Consider the following 12,107-nt stretch of genomic DNA (forward strand, 5'->3'; position numbering starts at 1 on the left):
AGTAAATCATATACACTGTGAATTATGTAGAGCCCAAGTGAAATCTATATGTGAAGAAATTATTATTTCTGCAGCAAAACTTATGAATGTTCACCTAAGTGGGATCAGTATAAACTATAAATAGCCTTTAAAAAGTTCAGGTCATGTTTTGTTCCCAAATGAGTTTTGTATCCACACTTAGAAAGAAAAAGCCTGTTTTCATTGTTTTTCAGATTTCAGATTAAGAATTTGTATAAAAACACTGTACTCCAGTATCTATTAAGAGTACTGTCACTGATGGGAAAGTATCATAACCCCCAAGGACACCAAGGTGAAAAAGGGGCTAAGAACCACTGTAAAACACCAAGGGAATTTAGGAAGAAGGGATAGATAGAATCTAGGAAATGGTAAGATTGGTGCAGAAAGAATGCAACTGAAAGAAATCCCAGCAAATCAGGGGTGCCACAGGTATCAAAAGCAATCACTTAAGCTGAAACAGAAAGAGGCTTCAATCAAGAGTGTCCTCGAGAAGATGGTGAATTTATGTTAAAAAACAGACTAAGAATCTGGCTGATCTTAGCTACAGGTAAGGCTATGTGCTTCTTTGTCAAAAAGAAAAAAAAAAGGCAATCAGAAACTCAAGGAAAATAAGCTGTATAATTATGGGACAAATTACAGTGTGCCTGATTTTCAGTGACTTTTCGTAGAGACCACCTCCACTTGCTCAGGCCAAACACCTCAGAACCATCTTGACTCCCCTGTTATTCACACCCAAATCCAATCTGTCATGACATCCTGTTGTTTCTACCTTCAAAGCAGATCCAGAATCCCTCCACTGCCAGCCCACTGTCCTGGCCACCATCTTCTCCCGTGAGCCTGGCTACAGTATGCTAAAAAATCTCCCTGCTACCAACTTCACCCCCTTAGTCAGTAATCAGATGGTTCCTTCTAAAACCGATTATGAACAGATTATGTTCTTCCTCTGCTCAAAACCCTTCAAGAATTTCCCATCTCACTTGGACTAAACTCAAAGTCTTTACTCTGACCTACAAAGCTCTACCTGATCTGGCCCCCACAACCTGTCTGCACCTTTTCCATTGCCCTTCTCCCCCTCCCCCCACCTCACTATACTCTAGGCAAGCTTCTGCTTGGAGCCTTCACACTCAGAGTCTCCCTTGCTTGGAACCCTCTTTTCTCAAGTCTTAGCTCCCATATCACCTTCTCAATGAGGCCATGCTGACTTAAAGTTAACAACTGCCTCCAAACCATGTCCCTTTTCATATACCTTCCCAGCTGTAATTTTTTTTTTCCATAGCACATATATTACTTCTATATATAATTATTTATTAAATTAGTTGTTTATGGTCTATCTCCCCCCTGCAAAGACTCTAAGCTCTGTGAGGGCAGGACATTTTTCATTAACATATCCAAAGTACCCAGAACAATGCCTGACCCAAAGCAGGGACTCAATAAATGTTTGGTGAGTCAATGAATAAATAAGGATTCCTTTTGACTGCAATATTTTGAATATTCTCCATCAAACAGCACCATTATGGTCCAGAAGATTACATTTCTTTTTCTCTGGCACCATCACAATTCTTAGTTCTTATTGTAAACACTGTTTATAGATTTACTTTTAGAATCTACCTGTAGATAAAGCATGGACAATTTAATTGCTATTATAGAAAACAAACTATAAATATTATGCCCTGAACATTGTAAGAGTAATGATATGATGGTAAATGGAGGCTGAAAGTAAGAAGGAAAAACAGATAGCAAAACATTTATATACATAGCTAGGAACCAGGAAAAACCATCTTATGAAAATGAGTCAAGAAACAGAAGCTTATATAGGTTAAAGCTATTCAAGTGATCCTAGAAAAACAGATAATAATTACAAGACTGGAAGATGGGAGACAAAGGGGATGTAGGGAGTAGTACAGGTGAGCTAAATTCCTCCTCTTATCAGATCTGAATGAAACATACAAAGTTAGAGATGTGGAAGTGAGCTCTCTGAAAAATCTAAAACCTAAACAGGCAAAGATGATTCTTTCCAGGGAATAAAACCAGGGTACTGGGAGAGACAGTAGCTGTGTATTTTGTACCCTTCGGCAGTATTTCAATTTTTTTTTTTTTACTTCATGGATGTAGCACCTACACAATAAAAACAAAATAACAAACACACAAGAATAAAAATCTATGTCTGGATTAGCCCAGCCAGCAGAGAGCAGAGCCACATGCCTAGATTCTATCCCGCAGACTCCCAGTAAAGGACTTTTCACAACAGGTCACTGGCTGCGATGCCCCGGTCCCAGAATGACAGATGCTACAGATGTAGAGCTCTGCTATTCATGGCTGGGCACTGATGAGCACAGTGTCACAGAGAACAATATGTCCTTTAATGAGCAGCCCAGAGATGTCCTTTGGTCTTATTATTATAAGAATTTTGGTGATTCTGCATGGAATCACCGATTTTTCTTCTGTATGGAAACTGTGACTTGGGTAATTTATCATGTTTTTCTCTTGTTGTTGGCTGCCAGAAAGCTTAGAACCAAATCTGTGGCCCACCCTTAGGAAAACCAGGCATGTTGTGGCCCATGACAAATGCTGTAGCCTTATCCCCAACTTGATTTGTTTTCCTTTTGCTTTGCTTTGACTTTTCTCTATCACTGCTTCATACGCATATTTGTAAGCCACCTTTAATCCATTTGGAAGAGTTTTTTCCTGGGGGAGAATAAAGCTTCAGAAAAATGATTAAATAAGTCACAGATGCACACAGATCTGAAATCACAAATCCCTCTCCTGACAGATAAGGGAACTGAGGCTTGTCCAAGGTCACACAGCTGCCCACTGGCAGGGCTGGGCAGAACTGGGGACCCCTAGTGGTCTAATGAAATCCCCAAGCCCCTGGTGAGCTATGGAAGACTGCGCAGGCTACACTCAGGTGAAACCTCTAGCAAGGAGTCCATGCTGCCTTCTCTCGATGGCAGGCAAAGTGAGGCTCTGCATTACACAGAGGCAATGGGGAAGGAAAGATTCTCTCCTCACTCTATTCAACTTCCATCAAATACGTTCCTTCCAGCTGCCTTTGGAAAGAGATAAACAAAGCAGTCACTGGAAATTCTTAGAGAGTATTAGAAAAAGTATTAGAGCTGCTGAACATCACTCATCATCGGGAAAATGCAAATCAAAACCACAATGAGATATTACCTAACACTGTTAGAATGGCTAAACTCAAAAAAGACTAACTAAGAAGATAACTAACACTGGCAAGGCTACAGAGAAAAGGGAACCTTTGTCCACTGCTGGTGAGACTGTAAATTGCTGCAGCTGCTATGGAAAGCAGTATGGATGTTACTCAAAAAATTAAAAAATTAAAAATTTTAAAAATCATAGAACTACCATATGACCCAGCAATTTCACTTCTGAGTATTTAACAGAAGAAAATGAAATCAGTATCTTGAAGAGATATCTGCACCCCACATTCATTGCAGCATTATTTACAATAGCCAACCATGGAAACAACCTAAGTGTCCATCCATGGATGAATGGATAAAGAAGATGTGGTGTGTGTGTAAACACACACACACACACACACCCCGGAACATTATTCAGCCATAGAAGAAAAAAGGAAATCCTGCCATATGCAGCAACATGGATGGACCTTGAGGGCATTATGCGAAGTGAAAGAAGTCAGAGAAAAACAAATACTGTATGATTTCATGTGTATATGGAGTCCAAAATGACTGAATTCATAGAAATAGAGAACAGACTGGTGGTTGCCAGAGGTGAAGGGTGGGGGGTGAGGGAAACGGGTGAAGGGAGACAAAAAGTACAAAAGGTACTTGCAGTTATAAGATAGATACGTCCTGGGGATGTGATGTACAGCAAGGAGCCTCGAGTTAACAATACTGTACTGTATATTTGAAAGTTGCCAAGAGAGTAGATGTTCATATCACAAGAGAAAGTCGTGATAAGAAAGTTCATATAAAGTTGTGATAAGAAAAAGTTCACATCACAAGAAAAAACATTTATAACTATATGAGGTGATGGATGCTAACTAAACTTACTGTGGTGATCATTTTGCAATACATATACCAAATGATTATGCTGTACACCTTAAATTAATACAATGTTATGTGACGATAATCTTTCAAAGAAACTAGAAAAAAAGAGAGACAGAGAAAGTGTTAGAAACAGTCTGAGCATTAAAGGACTTATAGGCTAGCTGTGTGACCGTGGCTTCTATCAACCTCCATTTCATAATCTATAAAACTGTAATAATACCTGTTGCAATGAAAATTAAAATGAAGTATGTGAAGCATCTAGCACAACTTCTGACACATAGTAGACTCTCAGAAGTCAGCTCCCTTCTCCCCTTTAGGCTCTTCCGTGGCAAACTCTGATAACTTACATTTTTTGTCCTATTGTGGAGTTTTCCTGAAAAAGCAAATCAACGTCTATGTCAAAGCTGCAAGTGGTAATGCACCAAGTCATTCCTCCTACTACCTGCAAGACACAAAGAAAATATCTGTTTTCTCATTCTAGTTTGGGGAGAGGGGAAGAAGTGGAAGGGAGAAAAAAATATAAGTTTTTATAGAATCAATGACCATACAAAGTATGTATCTTTAGAGAGAGAGTACATGTGTCCTTCTGACTCCATCAACTACAATTCATCTAAAATAGCACCACTGAATAAAACTTCTGCAGCGATGGAAATGTTCTGTGTCCACACTGTCCAATACACATACAGCTACTGAACGCTTGAAATGTGGCTAGTGTGACCGAGTAGCTGACTTATATTATGAAACGGACATATCATTCACAGATCCTCTTTATACTGAGGGGGATGGACATTAATTCTCAGCCAGGAGAAGTCTTAATCCAGTTTCGGGTAAGTGCCAGATTCCAGAGGAATTATGTGTTTTGCAGATCAGACAGGTTAGCAGCAAGGCTGACATTTGTGGCTCATTACTGAATTTCCACACATCTTGTTTTTTTCATGTATCTAAAGGAGAGGAGAATCCCTGCTCTACTTTTCTCAGAGGACTTCTCAGAGATGCAAATGAGATCGAGGTTAAAAAACCACCCTGAAACAAAATCCTTTTCAGATATAGCTTGATGGGGACTCTGATCTCTGGCTGTGTTTAGACACATGTGAGATGCCTATAAAATACAGATTCCAGGCCCCAGTCTAGATCTAACCAAACTATCAAACGGTGAGCCCTCAACATCTGTATTATAAAATAGTCCACAGTGATTGTTATGCAAAGCCAGGCCATGGCCCACTGGAGCACTCAACACTTTCTTCCACCGGGAAGATTTCCTGGCCTGCTCTGTCTGATCTGGAAGCTTCATTTCTGCTGCACTTACTGCATCGTGACACTGATTCTATGTATGTTGCTTTACTTGTCTTCCTTCCCTATTCTATAGAAGCTGGGCTCTTTGAGTACAGGGCCTTGGTCTGATCTCTGTGCCCTCAACACTTATTACTCTGCCTTGTGCATGATTCTCGAAGGTTCTGCTGAATTAACAGACTTTATCCCATAGTGACTTCTCTTTCCTCCAAATTCAAAATTTACCATCATTAGAATATGTGGCAATTGTGAGCACACTGACTTGGGACAGCTCCTTATTAACTCAGATTTTATCTTACATAACTTTTATCTCTCCACTCAAACTGTAAGTTCCTTAAAAGGAAGAACTATTTCTAATGCTTTTTTGTACTTCCCAAAGCTCTGTACACAGAAAAGGAATTCAAGGCATATCTACTGATACATTTTTATTTTCTTGTAATAGGAAATTGGAACATTTCTAGTAACAAACCTGAATCACAGAGAAACATGGACACTGGAGAAAGTAAAAACACAATCCCTCCCTCTTTTCTCTGCCCTGGTAAACCATTCCGTCCCAACAAAACACAGCCTAATGGTTAGAAAGGTTTCCCCTTACCTTGTCAAAAGGTGATAAGCCTTTAATTCTTGCCCTGAAATACCCAGCTGCAACCAAAAGCTCCAGAATTTCAGTCAGCTTGACATTTTGTTCTTCATCTTCTCTTGTTTCTACCTAAAACAAAAGTTAAAAGTTAGGCTGGTAAAAGCTAACTTAAACAAAGGAACACCGGGTGTATCCCCTGATGCCACAATTTAACAGCTAAGGAGCAGCTGACATTGGCTGTCTCACTGTTCATGCAGGAGCGTGGGGACACAGGGCTGCCATAAAGAACAGCGTCCTCGGGCCTCAATGAGCTGTGTTAATCGTCAGACGTAGTAGGAGAAGACATACACAGGTAGTACAGATTATTCATCTGGTGCTGAAGGAATCCAGGGATAGGAAGATTACAGCACATTACCTCCCTGTTCTCTAACACACTGTTTACTTGACAGGTTCCCGACTAAGTTATAAACTCCTTACAGACAAAAAGAAGGTTTTTTTTGTTGTTGTTGTTGTTTTAAACTTTATGCACATCTTGGTCCCAGAAGCTACTGACAAACAGGGCAAGAAGAAAGAAGGGAGTTCAAGTATGTATCTTTCTCTGCACTTCTCTTTTGGATCTCTAAAGCAAATACAAGGAGGGCTTTCAACCTAGATACACTGAAGGATGATTACTGCCACATAATGGGATTGCCTTAAAAATAATAAATTCATCTAATGTATGAATAGGGATCTAATTTCAAAAAGTTAAGTTGTATCTTACCTTCACTCCCAGGTGTTGATCTACAACTTAAAAACAACTGAATTATTCTAGTACTTCTGCCTCCACCTACTTTCATGAACGGTACCTTTCCTTTCTTCCGTTACTGCAGAACATAAAAAACCAGTTCTCTATATAAAACACGGCCAATGTGTAGCTGGCTCAAATTCTTGTACCCACCTCTAACTATCCCTCACCCAACAATGCCTGTGAACTCTTCCTTTATACATGTCACATTTACCTCTTCCCTTTTAGTTACTCTTCATGCCAGGACTATTGCAATAGCCTCTCAATCTTTCTTCTAGTAATCTGTTTTCCTCACTCCTTCCTAAATCACAGCTTTCACATCCTCCCTCTTTAGCTCATCCCCCAGTCCTTATCATTAACACATCATACACAGTCTGTAAGATAAACTCCAAAGTTTTGGGTTTGGCATTCAGATCTTTGGCTGCAACCTATCTTTTCAGCTTCATCCTTTACCTCCCTCCAAAACAATCCAGTTATGGTTATGGCCAACCTCAAGCATGGCTCATTCCCCTTTCTTCACTGCTCACACCCCTTCCCTTCTGATATTCTCTAGCCACCCAGAAACCAGCTTCAAATTCTAGCTCCTATTTGATGCCAACCCTGACAAATGCAGCCTGAAATGGTCACTCCTCTGCATTTCTATTTTATTTATAGTTCTTGCCATTCATACAATTAAGTTGCAACCTCTTCTGAGTAAAATGTCTGGTGTTAATATATATGCCTGTCTTTTGAAATGGGCTATTAGCTGGATCAGGAAAACCCATATATCATTCAGTCATGTTTAACACCTCTTCTGAAGTAGCATTAGGCTCAAAGGACAATTAAATATGGAATGACATGTTCAATCATCACATAAAGTGCATGACCTATGCCAGTCATGGATTAACAAAATGTTTTCATAGTCATGACACTGATAATGGAAATTCAAGTTTATTTTGAAGTACAAATGCCAGGAGAGGGAGCTTACAGATTAACAAACAGTTGAACAAAGAATTATTAAAGTGATTGACAATCTCTTGCAATAGGAGGTGGTACAGGTGACAGCCTGTTTTACTCCTCTCTCAAATCACCTTGGTCCAGCCCATCAAAGTATTCCCTGGTTCTTAGGGGACATGAAAAATAAAGTAATATTAATTATTTACACCTTCTCTTCCTTTGCAAAAGATGTGGTATAGTTAAGCAACATCTCTAAGTGGGGAGACTCAAAGAAATGAGAAGGTAAAGAGCAATATGGTTCACAAAGATGGGGTAGAAGAGAAAAATGGGATGATATAAGTATTTTCTTTAAACTCCTAGGATGTAAAACAGGAAACTTCATTTGTTCAGTCATCACTTATCATGAAAACACTTCCAAGAAGAGGACATTTCATCCCAGGAGGATCATTCCTGCTTTGCCTTGTACCTAATGAACACCCACTGGCCAACCCCAAGGCAGATGCATGGCCCATGTTTTTTTATCCACTCACCCCCAGAATGGAGAAGTATGTACACTTTTGCAATATAACCTGTGAAATAATTTCTTGGTGCAAGACACTGAATGGAGAATGTTAATAAGACTCCACATTCACTTCACAGATTAATACTGAAACAAAATGAGAAAGGGCCACTGGCTAACACATAGTGACTGAAAGAATACCCTCTCTTGAGGGTATAAAAAGCCATCAGATTGGTTAATACATCCATTGTTAAAAAACTAAAATTCTGATAAAGATGAAAGACTGTGAGCTCTTAAGCCAGGCACGCTAAATTTTCATTTGCTCTGTACTGTAGTTCACGGAAGCTGGAAGGCAGAGCCAATTCTAGCTATCTTCCTATCCTTCACAGACATACAGTAAAGGGTTTAAAAAACTGAATTTAAGGAATTAACTGGATTAGTGACAGCTTAATGACACAGACTATCCATAGTCATATGTACTGGTCTTTGAACTAAATGATAGTAATTTAACTATATCTATCCTGTATGCCTCCTAATTGCCAAGAACTGCCTTAGGTTCCTAGAAAAGTGACAAATCAGACCCAGCCTCCTGGCAGTCAGAGAAGGGTTAAACGAAGGACTCAGAGGATCATGTTGTTTTTTACTTTAGAAAGACCCCCCATTGGGGCGCCTGGGTGGCTCAGTCATTAAGCCTCTGCTTTGGGCTCAGGTCATGATCCCAGAGTCCTGGGATCCATCAGGGCTCCCTACTCAGCAGGAAGCCTGCTTCTTCCTCTCCCACTCCCCCTGCTTGTGTTCCCTCTCTTGCTGTCTCTCTCTGTCAAATAAATAAATAAATAAAATCTTAAAAAAAAAAAGACTCCCCCTCCCCCCCATTTATAGTACTGTGGGATACTGAATTGGAGGGATTTAAGGTGAAACCTGAGAGGCCAGACAGGAGTCTGTAGCAAAAGGCCAGGCAAAAACTTGATGAGAGCGTAAAATAAACAAGTGACCAAAAAAAGAAATATCAAATACCAGGATACAGTTCTGTCTTCACAATCCCCCATTCCATCGATGTAATTTGCATGTAAGGTTTTACCTAATACAAGGGTTCTGACAACATGACATTTCTTAGGGTTTCCTAAGGTTACAACAAAATGGACTTACATTCTGGGAGCATACACTGACAGATAAGTCTGTCCTTCCATCACTATATCCCCAGCCTTTATGCACAGAACAGTGATCCCTCAATTACTGGATACTTGTGGGATGAAAGAATTGAGGATTGGCAGGGGGTGGGGTGGATGGGATGACAGGCAGTTGAAAGGGAAGGAACCACTCAGCATGTCAAGGTATCAGTCCTCCTATCAAATGCCTGCTTCAGAACTTTAGGAGGGGGGTAGAGGTGCAGTGTGGGTTCCATTTCTTTCCAGAATCTAGTACTCTAGACTTAGCTTTGGAGTAAATCGACTGGAAGAGAAGACACCTGCAAACCACCTAGCTATACGACACTTGCAGCCAAAAGGAAATGCACGTTCCCTTTATTCCTAGCCAATGTGGAAATCCGGAAACCACTGATTATCCTATCCCTCAGGATCCAGTGAGTATTTAATAACAAACACCTCTGTAAGGAAAGGCACCCGCTACGTTCTGGGGAAGCAGCAATGCTTCCGCCAGGCGCTCTGCCGGGCCACACAGCCCCACCGGACAGCGCGTAGCCTCCAGCACACAAGCCAATGCGCGCACGGTTCCCAAACTTCCTGCTGCTACAAGGGTCTGGCGTGCATTCCCTGCACGCACCGAGGCGAGTGGGGCGGGCCGTCGGGACCCCGCCGCCGCTCGAGGCGGCAGCAGGCGCCACAAGGTCACCGCCCTTTGCACAACCCGAGCCCGGACCGTCCTAGCACGCGTCTCGTGACTCCCAGGGCGCAGCAGCCCCGGGCTTCGAGGGAGCCCTGCGGCGCTAGGAGTCGGGGGACACTGCGGGGGAGAAGTGGGACCCCGGGCCCCGCGGCGTCTGGGGCTGCGTGGGGCTAGGTATTGGGCTCAAAGACCACCTCCGTCCCGGGGGACCCGAGAGCGGCTGAAGTTTGTCCCCGCCCCCGCCCAGGCAGGGGGACCTGCTCGGTCCCCGGCGCACAGGGCCAGCTCTCCCCGCGGGGGACACACCTGAGAAGGGGGCGGGGCGCCCCAAACGTTGCCCGGGCCCCGCTCTGCCCGCCGCCCCGCGGGCTCGGCCCTCCCCCAAGAACCCGGACGTGTCAGGGAGAGGGAGGTCCTTACCTCCGGGAGACCCTGGCCCTCCGGCCCCTTGGGCAACCCCATGGTCCTGTGACAGACGTGCGGCGGCGGCAAAGCTCGCGGAGCGTCCGGAGGAAGCTGTCCCCGGCCGCGAAGCTGCTACCGGGGTGGAGGCAAAGCGGAAACTTCCTCCGCAGCCGCTGCCGCCGCCGCCGGCTGGGAGCTCGGCGGCCCGGCGGAGCATGCGCGCTGGGACGCGAGCGCGGCGCAACTGCGCCTGCGTGAGAGCAGCCCGGGGCAAGGCTGATCGCCTGGGGAAGTGGGAGCTGCTGTCCCGCTGGGCTCTCCGGCCGGTGTTCGCGGGAGCCTCTCTCCAGAGCTCCGCAGTGTTCTCCGAGGTGCTTTACAAAAGGGGCGATTCCTTCATCTCGGGGAAATTTTGCATTTTGGCTCCCTTTCGGCGTTTCACAGGCATCGGATGCCCCAAGTGGGGGTGCTGTCAGCTCCGTGAGCCGGACTTCGGAAGCCCTCTCGCTCTGGTGTTGGAATTCCAGCATGAATGCGTTTGGGAATTCCAGACCCCGGCCCGGTTCTAGCTGAATCGGGGTGTTCTCTGCTTCACGCGCACTTGGGCAAGCTTCTCGCTGTATATCCGGACCTGGGAACGGAGCCCCCGAGAAAGGCTGCACGCCCGCTGCTTCCACAGTGTTCCAGCCAGTGCGTCTTGTTTCCCAGGAAACCTGGTTTGGGACAATATCCCCCTTCCCCCAACATCGCTAGCTCTGTTTCTTAGGAAAAGGTCATCTCTGAGAGTGCAACTCGGTTTTGACGTCATTTTAGCTGCTACGTCGCTTACAAGATGCACCCCTTGTCTGTCCCAGAAGATGGATGGCAGTTATATTTTAAAAGGGTTGTCTCCCGGGCCACAAGACCCCCTCCAAACCCTCAGTTGCTTCACAGGGGCTTCTCCAGCTTTTTAAAATTTATTTATTTCGTTTTAGCGATGAAGAAAGAGGTGACATGAAAATTTGCTGTATAAGAAATCGTTCCCTCTGTGTGTTTGGGGGGGGATGGGGGAGTGGGGAATGTGAAGCTCTGAGCTCCTAGAGATCGAGAGGTGTGTGTGTGTGTGTGTGTTTCCTCTCTGCATACCTAGCATAATAAGTAGATACTCAGTAAATGTTTGTCCTTGAAGGAATTCTTTGGGCTTTTTGGTACTTTTCCTGGAGTTTGTCCTGACCCAATACCCATGTGGTCTCAAAGGCCCTAAGAACTGCCATTTCCTTCTTAAATGCAGTTTGCTAATACTGCTAACAAAACTGTGTGCCAGGCAGCCCAAATTTGAGAAAATTGAATAAGGAAATTAAGGTGTTGAAATGGGAACTCTCTTAGCAGAGTTATGTGACATCTTGAACTCACCCATTGGGAAGCCAATGAATCTCAATTTTTAAGGCACCCATTCTCAACTTCCCAAATGTATTTATTTTTGTAATTTTAAAATTGCCCTTTCCCGAGGTGGTATAGGATGAGAGGGAATGGAGGGTAATTTGTGGCCGCTGTTGAATGACTAGAAAGTATTGATGCCTGGGGACAGATAGCAAAATCTCACATAGCAGGCAAGCTTAAATAGCTGTATATAAAGTAGTTCAGAGAATAGGAGGGTCTGGAGAATAATAAAACTCAGGCCACACGCAAGTTCCCGGTTGTAAATGCCTTTGCAATGTTTAAATAAACATGAGCAGCTAACTT

The 12,107-nt window shown here is 43.5% G+C and overlaps 1 protein-coding gene across 2 annotated transcripts in view; it reads right to left on the reverse strand.

Moving 5' to 3' along the window:
- CCDC93 (coiled-coil domain containing 93) overlaps positions 1-10,602 on the reverse strand; it is an 88,823-nt gene extending 78,221 nt beyond the window's left edge. For both annotated transcript variants that reach the window (XM_035008169.1, XM_035008168.1), the window contains exons 1-3: positions 10,401-10,602; positions 5,932-6,045; positions 4,394-4,488 (exon numbers count right to left, since the gene is read on the reverse strand). In XM_035008169.1, the coding sequence (XP_034864060.1) occupies positions 4,394-4,488; positions 5,932-6,045; positions 10,401-10,442 (251 nt within the window). In that variant the 5' untranslated portion in view covers positions 10,443-10,602. The remainder of the gene's footprint in view (positions 1-4,393; positions 4,489-5,931; positions 6,046-10,400) is intronic.
- Between the last annotated feature and the right edge of the window lie 1,505 nt (positions 10,603-12,107).

Source organism: Mirounga leonina, unplaced genomic scaffold (assembly GCF_011800145.1).
Source record: "Mirounga leonina isolate KUSES-001 unplaced genomic scaffold, KU_Mleo_1.0 Mir_151, whole genome shotgun sequence".
Lineage (NCBI taxonomy): Eukaryota > Metazoa > Chordata > Mammalia > Carnivora > Phocidae > Mirounga > Mirounga leonina.